The sequence below is a fragment of the Anabrus simplex genome, chromosome 1, assembly GCF_040414725.1.
Source record: "Anabrus simplex isolate iqAnaSimp1 chromosome 1, ASM4041472v1, whole genome shotgun sequence".
Lineage (NCBI taxonomy): Eukaryota > Metazoa > Arthropoda > Insecta > Orthoptera > Tettigoniidae > Anabrus > Anabrus simplex.
Window position 1 is genome coordinate 878,833,747 of NC_090265.1, and position 20,077 is coordinate 878,853,823.

The 20,077-nt window shown below is 38.8% G+C and overlaps 1 protein-coding gene across 2 annotated transcripts in view; it reads right to left on the reverse strand.

The window, feature by feature from the left end:
- LOC136857364 (uncharacterized) overlaps nucleotides 1-20,077 on the reverse strand; it is a 99,474-nt gene that overhangs the window by 57,446 nt on the left and 21,951 nt on the right. For both annotated transcript variants that reach the window (XM_068225270.1, XM_067135987.2), the window contains exon 3: nucleotides 11,678-11,791. In XM_068225270.1, the coding sequence (XP_068081371.1) occupies nucleotides 11,678-11,791 (114 nt within the window). The remainder of the gene's footprint in view (nucleotides 1-11,677; nucleotides 11,792-20,077) is intronic.

Sequence of the window (20,077 nt, forward strand, 5' to 3'; positions counted from 1 at the left end):
CACAATACCGTATTTTCTCGCGTAATTAACGCACATTTTTGACGAAAAATACAGGCGAAAACTTCACATGCATAAATTATTCAAGGAATTCAGATCTTTACAAATTATTTACAGTTCATTTACATTTAAAAGATACATCAAATATAATATAAACACAATTGGTTCAACTCATTTGTGGTTAACGTCATTTGGCGTAAAATTCCGGCGTGAGACTTTTTTCTGAAAATTCAAATAGGATACATCAGGTAAGTTAGACACGTGGGTTTGAAATACCGACACTAGAAAATATTCTTCTCATTACGAGCTGACAATAGGACCTGAATGACATACCGGCAAAAAATAAAACTGTCCAACACGAGAAGGACCGGGCATTGAAGGAGGGACCCTGCTACATTACCCCAAACCATTCGTATCCAATCTTGTACGAGTGACGTGCACATCCACCCTTTTTCTTGAATACGAACGTGGATCACTCGCGGAAATTTTGCTTTAGGCATTGTTCTTCGTTTTGGAACAATGTAAGGTGCAAACTTTCTGCCTTCAACTGTTACAGAAAGCATTGCTGTACCGGTACATCGTTATTTTTTTGCTTCCGGTAGCGCATGTGATAACAATGTATGTTCCTTTATCGATTGTTCGACTTTGTGACATATGGAAACTGATTGGCGTCTGACCTGCGGGAGATAACCATTTTCATCGCTTTGTGACTGAGAAGCGTAAAGTGAAGTGCACTTCTTTTTTTTTTCTTGCTAGTTGCTTTATGTCGCACCGACACAGATACGTCTTATACGATGGGAGAGGAAAGGCCTAGTAATGGGAAGGAAGCGGCCGTGGCCTTCATTAAGGTACAGCCCCAGAATTTGCCTGGTGTGAAAATGGGAAACCACGGAAAACCATCTTCAGGGCTGCCGACAGTGAGGTACGAACCCACTATCTCCCGGATGCGAGCTCACAGCTGCACGCTCCTAACCACACGGCCAACTCGCCCGGTGAAGTGCACTGTTACTGTGGTAGCGCACATTTCATTTGGACACTGAATACTTGCTGCCTGCTGCTCTATTCCTGTATGTTTCAACCATTTTCATCGCTTTGTGATTGAGAAGCGTAAAGTGAATTTTTTTTGGCATACTGTTCTTCTTCGTCAAGGAGAACGTCCATTTCTCTTCATAAAATTAATCAAGACTCGGCTAACCTTCGAATCCGAGACACTGATTACATGTGCCGCGGCTATTGGCTATTTCTCATTCTTTAAAATACAGCATTTCGTGAGAAACGTCTTATCCAACATTGCGTAACAAAATCATATATTTAAGCAGATACAGTAAAATACCAGTATAACAAAATTTTGGGGACCTCTGAAATTAATTTGTTATACTGAAATTTTGTTATACTGAAATAAGTCAATTCGTAAGAACTCACCTAGTATTATATCTGTTAGTTATTGTTGTTTTTAGAGGCGGAACTACGAGGTCATATGCCCTGTTATATCAGCTGCAGAATCTATATAACTTCAAAATACCATTATAATAATAAGAGTTACAGTACGGACAGATGTTTTCAGAAAATCTATTTTTACATTCTATCAGCACACTGTTCCAGAACAACATTTTTTGAAAAAGTCTGTGATTTTCTTCTGAACAGATCCAGACACAAAAGCTCGTTCCAAATAGTCACCAACCACTGCACATGAATTTAAAACAGATTCTGGCACATCACTTCGTGACATGAGAAAATCTTGAAGGCTACGTGCCATGTTCGTTGCCTGCTGAAGAGTCAAGCTCTGTCGATCACAATCATTTTGGGGGTTGTCTTCCTCTTCCTCCTCATCGCATGGATCTCTATCATTCATAATGTCCTCCACAATTTCCTCATTTGTGATTTCTTTGTGGACTATTACATCACGATCTACATTGATGTAGTCGGTAAGACTTACCATAGATGGCACATCCAACGTTGTACACAAACGCTTCCAATTCTCCTCGGTTCCCACATCATCCAACACTTCACTTTCTGCGACGTCTTTTGTAAAAACCACTCCAGCTTTTCTAAAGCAGTTTGTGATGATGTCTGCATTCAGGGATTTCCATGCAGCATTAAACATCTGCATTGCTTCCAATATATTGATGTTAATGGCTCTATTCGTGGCAACGTTGCACAGCATTCGACGGACTATACGAGCTCGGTAATGCCGCTTTACTGCATGCATTATACCCTGATCCAGCGGCTGCAGAATTGAAGTTGTATTTGGAGGCAAAAATAAAACTTTTACATGCTCCAAATGGCGAGGCACACAATTATGAGAAGAGCAACTGTCCAATAATAGAAGAATTCTCCTCTTTTCGGCCTTCATCCGATGTTCCAAGTCAAACAACCACTCTTTGAATAGCACAGATGTCATCCATGCCTTAGAATTGTGCCTGTATTCACAGGGCAGATGTTGCACCCCCTTGAAGCACCTTGGCTTCACAAATTTCCCAATTATGAGAGGCTTCAGTTTGTCCGTCCCTGTGGAATTGGTGCACAAAAGAGCCGTGATACGTTCTTTTGAACGTTTGCCCCCAAAACACTTATTTCCCTTAAAATCAAGGGTTTTGTTTGGCATTAGTTTATAAAATAAAGCAGTTTCGTCTGCATTATAAATGTTTGCCGGCGAATATTCTTTCAAGGCATCCTTTAGAGTCTCCAGCCGCCATGAAGACGCAACTTCCTTCGGGGCATCGTTAGCTTCACCATTTATAATTTTGTGGGATATGCCATATCTCTCCCGGAACCTATGAAGCCAACCAGCACTACCCATAAACTCAGGTGACCCAAGCGAACGTGCGAAAGATCCCGCACGCTCACATAACAGTGGGCCATTTATTGGAATGTTTTTACTCCGCATTTCCACAAACCATGTATAGACGGCTTGGTGGTGGTGGTGGTGGTGGTGATTTTTGTTTTAAGAGGAAGTACAACGAGGTAATCATCCTCTCTTAGACGGCTTGGTCCACCTCCTTGTAGTCGGCTGTCCTGATCTTCTTACGCTGTGGACCTAGGGCATCAGCATCAATGTTTTCCTCTATCTTGCTTTTCTGTTTTAAAAAAAACGTAGAACGTGTTGACGGGCTAATGCCATACTTCTTCGCTACATCTCCTTTCTTTCCGCTTTTCTCTACTTCCGCAAGTATTTTACGTTTTTCACTCAACGAAAACTGCTGTCGCTTCTGCTTATCCATTTGCGATGATACTGTATGTACGGTACTTATTTATTTAATGAAATGCACACGAACTTTGCAAGTTTAATGATATAACCTTAACAGCAAGAAGTAGTAGTTCTCCAAGAGAGAAAGAGAAAACAAGCAGAAATCAGCATGGATTTTTATTCTTCTGATTGACCGCAGCTGGACCGGTCCAAATAATGACATGAGAAGTCAAAGAGAATGTGTGAAGTGCTTTGAATAGGCTTTGCGAATTAAATACGAAGAAGAAACATGCAATGCATCCGTCGCGTTCGTTGGTGGATTACAAACATCGCGATCCTACTCAGCCAATAGTGTGACGTCTTACATTGGTTGATGGACCAAGCCTATTGGTTGCAAACTTGGCGCTCGTACTCAGCTAATAGAGTGACGTCTTACATTGGATGACGGGCAAAGGATATTTATTTATTTAATAGCGTATAAATGTGCATTAAAAGAAAAAAATACATTAATCTTTCGCATATTCTAGTGAAGATTTTGTTCTCTTGTTGCACTTGCTGAAATGATAGCGATCGCAATGTTTATCACACAATGTAGGGACGGTTCATGAAAGACTGATCACCGGCATAGACTATGGTGAAACTCGTGTACCGCCAGCCTATTCAAAGCACTTCTCACGTCATTATTTGGACCGGTCCAGCTGCGGTCAATCATAGCATCAGCTGAATAAAAATCCAGGCTGATTTCTGCTTGTTTTCTCTTTATCTCTTGGAGAACTACTTCTCGCTGCGTATGTGAAAGCTGCATTCTTATTTTCAAATCTTCCCGTAAAAAAGTTTCTTTGGATGATTCATACGCAAGTCGTGATGGTGAAATCCTGGAGATGCCCAGTATTCGTTTCAGAAATCTGGCCTTTACATTTTCAATAGTTCGAAGGTCGGACACCGTTAGTCTTTCCCAAATAAGTTCCATACCATATGTGAGAACTGGGCGAAGCGTATTGGTTACACAAAAGCGATTGCCTTCTCGATCGCGTACGGTGCATGTATGGAAAATGGCGATCATATTGTCTGAATAACGAAATAATGTAACAAGAAAAATGTTGGCCATAAAACAGGATGAATTTTGGTTTTAATTTGAGAAAATATGGTCAAACTGGTAAAGAAAAGAGCTCAATTTTAATTCGTTGAACTGAAACTACGAAATTCGTTAAAATGAAATATTTTAACATACAACAAATAGGGAAAAAGGAAGGGACCAAAAAAATTATTCGTTATTCTGAAAATTTCGTTATACTGGTGTTCGTTACAGCGGAATTCTACTGTAATCCTCTACTTGCGGAAACTTGCCACTTTTTGGTCCGCGAAATGCTTTGCGAGACTTGTTGGCCGCTTGAAGTGCACTTCTGTTACCGCGGTAGTGCATGTTTCATTTGGACACTGAATACCACTGTTCTATTCCCGTATGTTTCGGCGTAACTGATCACCGCGAGTTTGTATGATGCAGTATTACTCCAATACTGTGGACTGAAACAATTTTGAGATCACAGAATGTCATATGAGTAACAACACAGTAAAGGTTTCCACCTATTCAATACAAATATATTCACAATATTTTAAAATTACACAGAACTAGTTTCGACCCATCTAGGGGTCATCATCAGCTACATCAAAGCAAAGATCACTCTTGACAAAATCCTAACAACATGTTAATTTTAACAGTAAGATTATTATGGAATAACAAGTGAATGTGGTAAATGAAAAGAGATGTTAGTATGGGACAGGTGAGTAATAGCTAATAAATATACAAGGAATATACATAAGAGGTTTAGAACAAAGTATAAAAGGGGGCTTAGTGTTGTAAAAATTATATAATCATGGAAAACAGTAAGTCCTTATAATGAAGAATGCAATGTGAAATGACACATATAAAATTATATATGGCTTAGGAAGAGTGGAGGTGGTTTAGGAGGGGAAGAGGGCTTAAGGTGGGTTTGAAGGGTGCGGGAGAAAGGGTAATTGTCTCGGAAAAGTACCTTTGATTAAATTTAGGATTGCGTTTTGGTTGGCTGCATTATTGTTTCTGAGGAAAGTGATAAATAGATCGAAGAGTATGTTGGGTTTATCTGAGATTTTATTGAGATTGTGACTGGCGTTAAAGTATTGGTCTAGGTGTATGTAGTAATTTTCCATTATGTCGAGTAAAGGGCCCTTGTTTGCTAATACGAGGATGTCCATGTCTTGTTTGATATTGGTGAAATTATAGTTATAATCTTGCATGTGTTGGCCGATGGCTGAAAACTTGTTGTATTTTATTGCGTTAGTGTGCTCGTGGTATCTGATACTGAAGTTTCTACCGGTTTGCCCGATGTAGGTTTTTCCACAGGTGTTACATTTGATCTTATAAACATGCAAGATTATAACCATAATTTCACCAATATCGAACAAGACATGGACATCCTCGTATTAGCAAACAAGGGCCCTTTACTCGACATAATGGAAAATTACTACATACACCTAGACCAATACTTTAACACCAGTCACAATCTCAATGAAATCTCAGAGAAACCCAACATACTCTTCGATCTATTTATCACTTTCCTCAGAAACAATAATGCAGCCAACCAAAACTCAATCCTAAATTTAATCAAAGGTTCTTTTCCGAGACAATTACCCTTTCTCCCGCACCCTTCAACCCCACCTTAAGCCCTCATCCCCTCCTAAACCACCTCCACTCTTCCTAAGCCATATATAATTTTATGTGAGTCATTTCACATTGCATTCTTCATTATAAGGACTAACTGTTTTCCATGATTATATAATTTTTACAACACTAAGCCCCCTTTTATACTTTGTTCCAAACCTCTTATGTATATTCCTTGTATATTTATTAGCTACTACTCACCTGTCCCATACTAACATCTCTTTTCATTTACCACATTCACTTGTTATTCCATAATAATCTTACTGTTAAAATTAACATGTTGTTAGGATTTCGTCAAGAGTGATCTTTGCTTTGATGTAGCTGATGATGACCCCTAGATGGGTCAAAACTAGTTCTATGTAATTTTAAAATATTGTGAATATATTTGTATTGAATAGGTGGAAACCTTTACTGTGTTGTTACTCATATGTTATTCTCAGTTCAATACGGACCAACAACATGAAATTTATAACCCTTAATCACAGAATGTCCCATACCCGAAACAATCGTAAAAGGAGTGCAGTGGGATTTCCTGACGGCTAATAACAGCGTGGTGTCCTGTGTTGGAATGCCCGCTTTCGCAATAGGAAGCCTGCTACTTGAGTAGTTGACATCTCTATTTCGAAACGCAACCGGAGATGGATGGTCGAAGTTGTGGGTGCGTCAAATACGTGAACGTTTCTTTTTCTCCACTTTGGACCCAAAAATACTGGGATGTGTAAATTATGCAAGGGCGTTAATTACGCTAGAACATACGGCAGTTTCCTTTATCAGACGGTAAAATGAATGGAAATTTATAGGTATCTCTGAACACTTGGAGATAACATTTGTAATATTTTTTGGCCATAACGAGAAAAGAAAATGCCAGAAACTGCCACCGACACAACCCCCTTAAAAACATTCAACTCATTAAAATTATGCGCTTAAATACGCAAAACTACCACATACAAAACAATTCAATATGTCCCATACATTATTAACATACGACTTTTTTTTTGCTAGGGGCTTTACGTCGCACCGACACAGATAGGTCTTATGGCGATGATGGGATAGGAATGGCCTAGGAGTTTGAAGGAAGCGGCCGTGGCCTTCATTAAGGTACAGCCCCAGCATTTGCCTGGTGTGAAAATGGGAAACCACGGAAAACCATCTTCAGGGCTGCCGACAGTGGGATTCAAACCCCCTATCTCCCGGATGCAAGCTCACAGCCGCGCGCCTCAACGCGCACGGCCAGCTCGCCCAGTAACATACGACTTTGACAGAGAGGGAAAGCAAAGAAATGCAAGAGAAAACACGTGGCCTACAACTCTGACGAAACTACGCACAGAAACGATGTTAACAGCGTGCGAACAACACAATAACAAACCCATTCTTTCGTCCTGATTAACTGAGTCGTTAGCGCGCACTAGCCTCTTGCTTGCAGGACGACCGCCGCCCCGAATCTCCAGCTGTATCAAGCGCACACGCTGCTGTGGTGAGCGGGAAACATGATACATGAAGGCGACGGACGAAGCACTCACGAAATAAATTATCAAACAAATACGCTTGAAAATGATGTTTCGTAAATTACACAAGCACATAAGAATTTATCCTTTATCCTAGGGGAAGAGTATTGGCTGTACTAGAGGTTATATTAGTAAAAAATCGGAAAAAGTAAAAATAAATCGGAAAATCGGAAGACAAGTTAAAAACCGGAAAGTATCTGGGTAAATGGGAAGGGTTGGCAGTTATGTGCAGATTATAGAAGACGTACAAGTAATAGTGTAGCAGGAAGAAAATACGTGGACGAGAGCAGTTATTCACGAAAGGAAAAAAAAAATACTGCTTCAGCAAACTAGTAGTAATTACCGGGCATTTCATGGACAGAAGCAAAGTTTCCTGAGACTGAAGCAAGATTATGTGCGAATATCAAAGAAATGAGACAATTCCGATGTGCCATTGCCGAGTGAAATGTGCCAACTTAAAACCCTATTGATTGCAAAAGAACTAGGTGTTACGGGATTCAAAGCTAGTCATGGATGGCTTCTGTGATTTTATGTTCGTTATGACTATACTTTTCGAAGAAAAACTACCATCGCGCAGTCTTCCTACTGATTATGAGGATAAAAATTGTGAATTTCTACATACGTGATCAAACGCATGAAAAACTCTTAAGATACATTCACAAATAGGCAACACGTACCAGATACCAATTTTCTTCGAAATGCTGATTGATTATACTGTAAATAGGAAAGGTGGCAGGAATGAGAAGCAAAAGTTTACAGTTATGCTTAATGTAACAGCAGATGGAAGAAAACTGCACCATAACAAAAAACAATTCCAAAAATAAATGTGTACGGCATTATCATAAAAGCGTGGCCCAAAGGTTGGAGGCTGGGTGAAGTAAGTTTGGCAACAGCCCCCTGGAGCATTACTAAAAGTCAGAAATATGCTTGTTTTAGATAGTATTTGCAGGCACACTACTCAAGAAGTTCACAATGTTTTGACAAGGAGTGCAAAGGACTTTTTAATAATTCCAGGAGGTCTAACATCTGTTCTCCAACCACTTGACGTGTGCATTAAGGGCGGCAGTGAAACAACGGTACAGTTGTTGGATGGTAGACAAAGCGGATTTACACCTACTGGCAAAATCAAGCGTCCAAAAAGTGAGGCAGATTTGTGAACATGTGCTTGGGATTCCATTCCTCTGCAGCCGGTGGAGAAGAGTTTCAAGAAATGCAGTTTCTCCAATTTGCTGAACAGAATCAAGGACGATGTGCTGTGGGAGAACGATGATGGTGATGACAAGGAGGACTGTGATTCTGCCATTGATGAAGAATGCTAAGAAGATTACAGGTAAGGGAGCATCAATGTACAGTATATTTTATACTGTTTATTTCAGCGCAATTATAAGATACACAATTACAGTGTCTTTTTTTTCTATTGCAGGATGCCGGATGGTACTGCTACAATCATAGTATAATAATGTATTGATTTTTTTGTTGTATGTGACTCCCGTACTTCACTAATTCATGTAGAGTCCTATCTCCTTACCAGCTATGATAAAGGAGATATTCACGAATTTAGACGTTTGTTGCTTACACCATATCAACGCCAAACATCGCCAACATGGAAATAATGTTCAATCATGTTAACTGGCGATAGTGGTGGTTTTTGTTACTATTGTCTTAAGGTGTAAAACAATTTGGTCATCAGCCCACATCGACAAGGGAAACTGTGAACATGATTATCAAAATGAGAAAAGAATCTTGAAGGAATGATTGATTGAGACATAAGACAAGAATGAAACATGAAAGGACAAGGGGGACTCCCCTTACATTGGATGTCCTAATATCATAGTCTGCCGGAATGAGTTACTCAGACGGTTGAGGCGCTGGCCTTCTGATCACACTTTGGCAGGTTCAATCCTGGCTCAGTCTGGTGGTATTTTAAAGTTCTCAAATACGTCAGCCTCGTACCGGTAGATTTACTGACATGAACTCCTACAGGACTAAATTCTGGCACCTGGGTGTCTCCAAAAACCGTAAAAGTAGTTAGTGCGATGTAAAATCCATTAACATTATTATTTAATCACAGAAGAAAACACTGTTCTTTCTTCTTTCTGAAATCCAACTAGACACTGCATGGCAGTGTGCGCTCGCACGCACTTCATGGTTTTGTCAGAGGTGCAATATCCTGCCCTGCTTTTCCCCGCTCTGTCGCCAACTGTGTCTCAACGTGCGCCCGACCTAAGTAGACTAGGTAAACAATTGAAACTGATAGGGAATCTGCCACATGGGCAACAGCCCTCAATGCAGATCATTGTAAACATATGAAATAGTTGATGGGGCTAGTGGTAGCAATGTAACCAAGTTGAGTGAAATGGTAGTTTACGGAAAGGTTTTAATTTTAATTCTCAAATATTTACGTCATTAGTGGTCCTATCGATAAATACTACATAACTAAAGTTATATGGAATTAAACTTCTGATCATTTATATCTTATACATTTTTACCGTACCGGCAATGATAACAAGAGATATTCATGAATTTGGAATTTTGTTGCCAAGTCCATATCAGCGCCGAGTCATGAGAAAATGTCTAAGCAGATGTTAATGAAAATCAGTGTGTGAAGTCGGGGAATAAGTAACTACAGTCAATGCTATAAATAACTTTATAAGATGCACTAATATCACAGAGTCGGAAGAAAAGTAAATGTGAAGGCTCATAAAATTGATCAACAATAACATTACATTGACCATTGTTTGTATGTGCTTTGTGTCTTCTGCTGCCACTCATCTCCAATAGATGGGATTACTGCTGTGTACAGAGTATAACAGCTTGCCTGAATATTGGTGGGGAGTTAGATCTCTCTCTTCTGCAGCATGCCATTCCTGTGGTTCATAAATTTTCCGATACAGCTGGTCCATAACACACTGGTTCATCATAGCATTCCAGCTATTCAACCCCTACTCTGAGGCACTGATTAAAATCAGCAATGTGCTCATTTAACGGAATAATGGCAGAGGATTGTTGGTGGCAGTCTGCAGCCTGGTCATTCCAGCACTGGAACTGGACTGTTAGACAGGCAACATAGTACTGTTCATTAAAAGTGGGAAAATGTGCGGTTTTTCATTTGATCGAGTATTTTGTATGATAACATTGCTTTTAATTGCTACATTGCTACTGACGTCATTGTAATGTCCGATGTCGACTTCAGTTGGGAAAACCACGAAGACAGTCTTTCTGAGAATTCCGTAGTGAAGCATGGGCACATCAGCTACTATATACACGTATCTGCATTCCATCGTAAATTGTAATTTTGTGCTTGTGAATCACTACTTCCCATTTCCAGTCCAGAATTCATAAAAATCTCCGCAATGCCATCACTTGCTGGCAGCCATTTTACTCATGGAACTCTGTCTGTCAGCAACGAATTACCACACGTGGTGACAAGTAGTTCCCAACAGGTGCTGCACCCTAGTGTATTTTTTTGTAAGTACTTGAAACCCTATGCCACACGAACGAATGGTGTTCGTTTAAATTAAAAACCTGCCATAATACAAACCGTTAAATGTGAAAACGAACTACACTCAGGCTTTGGGAGTGTTAGCTGACCCAAGCGATGTTTATGCATAGAGGGGAAAATTGCCTTTTTTTAAATAAGGGTGGAAAAGTAGTGATACTTATACCATATTGTATGAATAATAATAATGTCATTGATTTTCACATCTCACTAACGACTTTTTGATGGTTTTTGGGGAAGACCATATTGTATCAATGTATCAAAAATGAATGATGACCATCTCCGCTGCTAAACAGTTAGTATGCTGGCCGTTAGTCGAAGGGGTAGCAGGTTCAATTCCCAGCTGGAAAGGGGGATTTTAACGTTAGTTAGTTAATTCCTTTAGCTCAGGGACCCTCTGTGTTTGGGTTTTTTTTTTTTAAGTCATCATAAGTAGGGTCCCAACCTCACAGACATGCAGGTCACCTACAGGCATCAAATTGAAAGAGCTGCATCAGGGCTCCCCGGTCACCATACACTATTAAAAAAAATGAATGAATGCTAAAACAACAGAATTGCAAATTAAAAGAAAAAAGAGTACAATAAAAACACTGATGAGGGATGGACCTGATTTAAAATAACAAAAAGCAATGGGAACTGGACTGGAACATAATGATGGATGAGGAATGGACAAGAAATTAGCATAACTTGAAGGGGAACTGCATCTGCCCTAACCCAGCACATTTTGTATGAGATGATATCCCCAAAGTGAAGATTTTGAATGATATTAAACTGTCCACTTAACATACCACTTGGATGTTGTCCTTTTCAATCATCTGTTGTTCGAGTAACTGCAGTTTTAATTGGGTCTGTTTCAAGACAGCTCGTTCTGCCTCCAGACTCTGCTCAATTTCTAATTTCTCCTGCACAGAAAAAGGAAAGACACATTTTATCACATATTCAACTCTAAAGTCAACCACAAGAAAAATAGACCAGCTTTATAAAGGTACTTAGAATTAAACAAGTAAACTAATCAGGACACACATTGTCTGAAAGTTTGCAGTCTCAGTGAAGTGAGGTACTCAAAGAGAGATGGGTTTAAGATACCCAAACAATATTTTAGTATTTATTCTCTTTCTGTTTCAATTACATCTCTTACCACACTCCACACATTTCAAACAACAAACCTATAACTACATCCATTTTTTAACTACATTTTGTAATATCCAAAGCTAGTCTACATTGTAACCATACACAAGTATGACCTCCCAGTTTTAGATTTTAGATTAGGAAATTTCAGTAAAATAATTTGTAATATAAAGTAGCGAATAACATGCGAGTTTGTTAAATTAAGATATAAGAACTTAGTATTATAAGGAGGATTTGTAGTTAGGAAATACTGAACATGTACTGTATATCCTTATATTTGTATAACTTTTAATTTGGGTAAGTCTGTACACTTCGCTTAGCAGTGAAAATTGTGCAACATGGGAAACAGAGGCTATATAGGTAAAGATGACTGAAGTCTATTGAAAGTGTTGCAACAATAGGCTTGGAAACCCAGGGTACTGCTGGGAAGTATAGGCTGAAGATGTTAATTCCTCAACGTGGATGAACAGTAGAGATCACTAACTTGCATATTGGCCCCTTGGTAACCAATCCAAAAGCTCCAATTTTGAATGAGGTTGTGCTGACGGAGATGCTTGAAGATGTTACTGTTACAGTTACAGCGTTGCTACCAGTAGACTTTTAGCTTCACCAAAGCCACGTGGAGCAAGCCTATATATAGATGTGTGCGCGTCAGACGAATTCATTATTCACTACAGAGTCATAGCTGTACGAGTTCATTACAAGTGTATTGCGAGGTTATTACAAGTCATTCCCGGTGTGCTTTCTGTGCAAGTCAATACATAGTATTCATTTGTCAGTCACACTCTGATTTATTTCTTTCTGAGAAAATGCAGTGTGCATGGTAGTTTATATGTGCAATTGTGAGCACAGAACTGATTATTGCTAGATGAAATTGTAGGCCAAGTGTTCAGTGCTTGGTTATTCTTTGATTGATTCGACATGGCACTCACAGCTTTATTCCACAGGAGCCTTTTTACATGAAGAAGTTGAATGGTTTGATTAACAGAGTACAGTAAGGTGACTGGGATGGTTTTTTCCTTGTACAGTTATAACCCATGGTAAATTGATTCCATGGTGATGATGATGCTATTTTGTTCATGTAAATGGGGTTAAGAATGGGCAGTCATCTTATCCATAAGAAATCATGAGTCTTAAGCATGACCTTCAGAACTATGCATATTTGTGGTTTGTAGACTGTACATGTTGTTTGTGGATGTTTATTTTGTAAGCGGCAAAACTAGTTGGACTCGTCACACTACGATTATTGTTGGTGCTTCTTTGTTTTATTTTGTTTCGGGAGTAAATTCTTGTAGTGAAACTCATGAAAGTCTTATTGGTGGAGTAAGGAAAAACCTTGCATGCTACCCAAATTTATTTTTCAGAGTTAAATAGTAGCAAGTAAGGTAATGAAGCAAGTTTGGACCTTGTCAGCCTGATGGCCGTTGTCTTGGGAGAAGCAGTTCTTCCATGCTCTACAGTGTCAATTATTTCTGCAAATCTTTTGCAGGTGGTGTCCGATTTCATCATTTATATTTTAGTCATGTTACAAATTATTCATTTTGTGTTTCAATTTTGCCGGGAAGGTACAACACCCAATATCCAGTCCTCATAATCATCATCATCATCATCATTTCCCGCTTCAAGCGGGGTCGATGTTTCTGGCAAGTCTTTTCTATTTTATCCTATCCCACACATCATCTTCCCTTAATTTCTTCTCTTTCAGATTTTCTCGTACATTATCTGTCCATCTCCTTGGTCTCTCCCTATTTCTAGTCCCATCCACAGTCATATCTATCACTCTCCTCCCTACATAGCTTTCATCCCTTCGTATAATGTGTCAATACCATAGCAGTCTTCTCTCCTGTACTTTCTTAAATACTTCTGTCACTTTAACAGTTTCTCTGATTTTCTCATTTTTGATGCAGTCCATTCTAGTGACACCACTCATCCATCTTAGCATCTTCATCTCTGCAACATCTAATTTATTACATTGTCCCTTTGTTGTTGCACAAGTCTCTGCACCGTACAACATGGCTGGCCTCACTGCTGTCTTATAGGCTTTTCCTTTAACCCTTATGCCAAGTCTTTTGTCACACAGGATGCTAGACATTCTTTTCCAGTTCATCCAGGCAGACTGCACTCTGTGGACAATTTCCGTGTTTAGGTTGCCATCCTTAAGACAAAAAAGATCCTAAATACTTGAAACCAACCGTTTTTAAGCATGTACCATGCTAACAATTCATTCCCCTCACCTCCGAGGCACAGGTATTTGGTTTTCTTTCTATTAAGTTTTAGGCTTCTGTCTTCCAAGGATTTTCTCAAGCTTTCCAGCCTCTCTTCCAATGCAACACAAAACAATATCATCAGCAAACATCATGCACCACGGTGTTTTAGTTCGTACACCATCAGATAAGATCTCCATTACAAGGTTGAATATGTATGGACTCAGTGAGGACCCCTGAAAAACTCCAATTGGTATCCATCCAGTCAACCCTACACTGCTTCTTACTCTAGTTCTAGCTTCCTCGTACATATCCTGGATAAATCTCACAAACTTTTCCAGTACTGCCCTGGTTCCTCAAACATCTCCAGACTTCCTGGCGTGGAACTCTATCATAGGCCTTCTCTAAGTCAATAAAGACCATGTTAATCTTTTATTTTTCTCCCTGTGCCTCTCTATGGTTTGTTGGAGTGCAAAAATTGCATCAGTGGTACTTCCCCCAGGCATGAAACCATTCACACTCCCAATATCCAGTACAGGCCTTTAACTTGAACATTCTATAATGTTTAGTATATACCAAAATAAGTAAATTCATGAATTTCAGTACTCGTGATATACACTACACAGTCACTGATGACCATACCCCCATTGAAAGTAAAGTAGACTCATCCCATACGTACCTCAAGCACGTCACGAGACTATAAAGTAAAAAACACTCGCTACAGAGGTTGAAATGAAAGTATGATAATAGCTCAGCAAGGCTGAAAGGGGCATTATTATAATCGGTGGCCACCGATATGGTCATTCAATTCGTGGGATTTCTGGCAAGTTTCAGATACCATGTTCAACAGTGAGTGATGCAGTGGTGAAATGGAAACACCAGGGAATTATAAAATCCCCACTTTGACCAGGGAAGCCAATTTTAAAATAAAGACCTTCGATATGTGGTGAAGTAAAACTGCAGAAGGGGTTCAAATCCAACCCCTATAAACTGTGTAAGCTTCAGCAGTTGCCTAGTGCAGTTTCTAAGAGCACAAAATCCAGTGTCGTAAGATATGAATACATCAATCATTGTTCATCATCAGCAGCTTACTGTTGTCCCACTGGAGTAGAGTCCACTTAGAATCTTCCAACACCATCCACATTCTTTCTTCTTTGTGTGTATATTTTCATATTTTTATCTTCAACATAAGTGTTATTTGTAGTTCTTACTATTTTAAGTTTATCAGTGTCACTGTACTTAATAAGTAATAATATGTATGTGGTTAAGTGTAAGAAAGGGCCAGAAGCCCTAACTTCGCCACAGAAAATAAAGGCTTCATCTATCTATCAATCATGATTTAAAATCATTCTCTCCAGTAGCTTAGAAATGACACAGCAGTGCAACTAGTCTAAAATCTTTTGAAGGTTTCCTTTCTTGTCAGATTTCAATAGGGGCATCACCCTACTCTTGGGCTATACTTTTGCAATTTCAAATCTGTTCATGCAGTTGTTGATGAGTTCCAGAATCCATTCCTTAGTCCCCTATCACCACTCCTTAGTCCTCTACCAAAACTGCACTAACTGAATATCACTGAAGCCAACTGATTTTCCAGTTTTACTCTCTTTAACTGTCTTATTGAATGGTGCTGGAAGGTCATTTCTCCTATCTTTCTTTGTAGTTTGGCCGTTCTGGCTTCATGGGTTACCTTCCTGTTAGAGAACAGCTTAGGTGCTACTTGGTCTGCGGTGGTATTAGATTGTACTGTAGACTTCATCGAGCCATAAAAAATGCATCTCTGAAGCCTCTGGTTTTAATGCAAAGATTACTTTCTGCTGCTTTTAGAGTTGGAACAAGTTGCTTTTAAACTTTCACCATTTCTTCATCCAAGGAGAGTTTTGTATTCCATAAGCTAAGCAGCTAAGTCCAACATGAAAATAATAATGTTATTGTCTCGTGGACTGTCGAGATTTCTTCTGAGGACGCAGAGCACAGTTTTCTGTGAAACGTTAAGAATTTCACCTTATTTTCTTGACACGGCATAAGCCCAAAAGCCTATACACTATCATGTCTATAAGTATGGGCCGTGAAAGCATTAATGGCAACAGTAATGCTATTGGTTTTATGTCCTGCTAACTACTACTTTTTTGGTTTTCAGAGATGTCAAGGTGCCAGAGTTTTATTCGTTATGAGAAAATATTGCATACATACACAGACATTTCATTATAAACTGTTATGCCTTTCAGCATTCAGTCTGAAGCCTCTGCGAATTTACTAACCACCACCACAATCCTCTTTACAAAGATAAAATTAAGTGTAGCCTCCTAATTCAATACATCATATAATTCCATCATTAGATGGAGTAATCAAATTCAAACATGTTTCGGCTCGTTTGAGCTGTCTTCAGCGAAAAAAGGGAGGGGTTGAACTAATTTACATAATACAAACTAAAAATGTGCCAATAAACATAGTGAAGAGACAAATGAAAAAACAAAAGAGAGATGTGACGGAAATAAAAACAACCCAATATACAATATTTACATCATGTGGAGCAAAAAACAACCCGCTGCGTCAAAATTCAGTGAAAACAGGGGTTAATACAAAACATAATTGAATATAAAAATTGTGTTACCTAAGAAGAAAAGAAATGGAAAACAAATGATACAGATGGAAACGAACATTAAGTGCACATAGCGACGTTGCGGACCTCTTAGTTTACAAAATTTGTTTTTATAACAATTCAAAACAGGATGAAATCACTGTGTCGAAAACTCAGGTCGAAAGTCTGCCTTTGTAGAAATACCATCACATCGAATAGCTGGGAGGTGAGCGGGAGTGAAAACGTTTGAGAAACCAAGCCTAAGATAAAGTGCAGGTGAAATACATGTGACAAGTGATGGAAAAACGCCAATGAAATTTAAAACTTTAGAACAGCAGAATTCTCAATATCTTCTCAATCTAGCGGTCCTCTTCTCGATTATTGTTTCGCAATGTTGGCTGGTTTGTTTGCCTTATTTTAAAAGGTCGGGAGGGCCGTGATAAAAAATGAGAAGCTGTGTTAGAGCAGATGACAGATGCATGGCAAACTGTAAGTGACCTAGTGGAAACCATCAATGAAGTTCCAATCTGTAATGAAAAAAACGAGATTGTGTGAGAAACTTGGGCTGATGAGTAAAAAGTGTAAAACTGGTGTGAAGAAAGCTTTAAACTTACGGTGTTTAGACGGTGGTTGTCCTCTCAAAATTGCCTGGCCTTTTCAAAGTAACGGTCCCATTCGTATGATTGAGTCTATTGTTGGCTCAGCTTTGTTTGCGCAGATAGAAGGAGTGGAGGGGGGAAGGGGTGGTGTAGTACTGGTGGGGAGAGGGTGGGGACCCGGAGTAGTGGTGAGTTGGAGAGATAGAGGCAGGGTTTGTTTATATTATGGAAGTTCTGACAAATATATGGAATGAATGTTTCAAGAAGAATGTTCTCTCTTTTGTTGATTTCATTTAAATTGCGAGAGAGGCTCTTTTTGCTCATAATGCAAGATTTTAAGATCTTTATCTATTGAAGTGTATTCGTGGCTGGATGCTTTATGATGTTCACTCATAGCTGAAAAACGATTATATTTGAGAGCGTTGTGATGTTTGGCGTATCTTATGACAAAATTGAGACCTGTTTGACCTATATAGCTGGAATTACAGGATTGGCATTCTAATTTGTAAACTCCGGAGTTCAAATATCTATTATTAATGTTATTGTTGACAGTGCGTGGATTGAAAATGAGTTTGGATTTGGTGTGGGAGGTTCTGTATGCTATTTTGATATTGTGTTTTTTAAAAATATTAGAAATTTGGTAAATGCTACTATTATTGAAAGTGAATGTGGAAAACTTTTCTTCAGGAGTGGAATCTTTTTCTAGAGTGGTCTTGGGCCTGCTCTTATATCTATTGACGATTCTGCTGATGAAAGTTCTACTGAAACCATTGTGTTCTGCAATAATGTAAACAGTATTAATTTCCTTTTAGTAATTCTTATGAGATAAAGGAACAGTTGCTGCTCTGAGGACCATGCTATTGTAAGCTGCTTTCTTATGTATGTCTGGGTGCAGAGAGGTTTGATGGATGGTATTGATGGTGTGGGTGGGTTTCCTGTATATATCGAAGGATGAAGTGTTGTTGCTGTTGTGCAAATGAAGAAATTGTTACTCAATGTAAACTTCAGAATCTGAATAAATTAATCTATTTCGCCTATATTTAAATTGCTGAACTTGGAAAGATTGTTCTTGATCAACTGTACGGTGCTGTTAATGGGAACATTAGCATACATGTTAGTAATATCAAATGAATGAAGAGTGTGGTGTTTGGGTAAATTAAAGTGTTTAATTTTGTTACAAAATTCTATGGAGTTCTCTACTGAAAACGATAGTGTGACTTGAGGAATTTATGAATGAACCGAGATACCTCATAGGTTGGACTATTTCTGAAATTGATAATGGGTTTTATGGGGATGTCGGCTTTATGGATCTTGGGCAGCGCTTTTGCTGTGAGAACCTTATTCATGATAATCATTTCGGATGTTACAAGGTCATTAAACAGTTTTACTAACATTATTGTCCCCCTCCCCACGAGCTCGGTTGTTCACAATGTCACCAGGAAGATTTGCTTTAACACTGAGAAGAGTTTCAAAATATCCCTTCCACTTGTCTGGTGATTCCCCGGAATCTATTAAGAGTTCATCTGATTCACCTAAAACATTATTCATTTTGCAAGTTTTAAAAAAATGAAAATTTGATATATATATTGTAATATAGAAAATACACAGAAGATAAAAGTGTACTATAGATGCATACAAACATATACAGTAATACTGTTAACACCGAGCTCGATAGCTGCAATTGCTTAAGAGGGGCCAGTATTCGGGAGATAGTGGGTTTGAACCCCAATGTCAGCATCCCTGAAGATGGTTTTCCGTGGTTTCCCATTTTCACACCAGGCAAATGCTGGGGCTATACCTTAATTAAGGCCACGGCCACTTCCTTCTAACTCCTAGCCCTTTCCCCTCCCATCGTCACCATAAGACCTATCTGTGTCGGTGTGACATAAAACAACTTGTAAAAAAAAAAAAAAAAATACTGTTAACACAAACTTGCATATTCAGGAATACAAGTTCAGTTAAACATCTGTTGAGTCAAAGAATAAATGAAAGACAGTATTCCTTAGTGCCAAAATAATCTTCACATCAGAAGTGACAATGTGATGAGTGCTAAAAAGTATACATCCCTTACTATAACGGATTTGTTTGAACATCACAGATGCAACCTTTTTTTTTTTCTAGTAGGTTTAATGTTGCACTGACACAGATAGGTCTTATGGCAACGATAGATGCAACACTGCCACCTATGAAATGGTGCAATAAGTTGCAGCTGTAATGTCTGACACTTCTACCATTAACAATTACAGAGAAATACCAGAATTCCAATGTCTGATCAGTAAAAAAATAAGAGCTCTTACTTGCTTGATTATAGTGTACAAAATGGTATATGTGCTACAATCGAGAAAATTACACACTAGTCTCCCTTAAAAAGAAAAAGAAAGCACACACACAGAAGTAGCACTTTATTATTAATTATTTTAAATTTTTAGCCAACATAGGACTACTTTAGTTAGGTTTATGGAGGTTTTTCTTCTTTTTGTCAGCCCAATACGGTTTCATCCTTTCTGAACGTAACTTTTCTTCTGCTTCTGGAATCACTCTTCCTATTCTCTGCTTATTGATTTTCGTCTGTAGTCTAGTGTGTTTATCTTTCAATACCATGAGTGTATATGTTTTGTATTTTAAATCTTCTGTTGTAATATGTAACTCTCTCATGTCTTCTTTGATTTCTGTGATCCA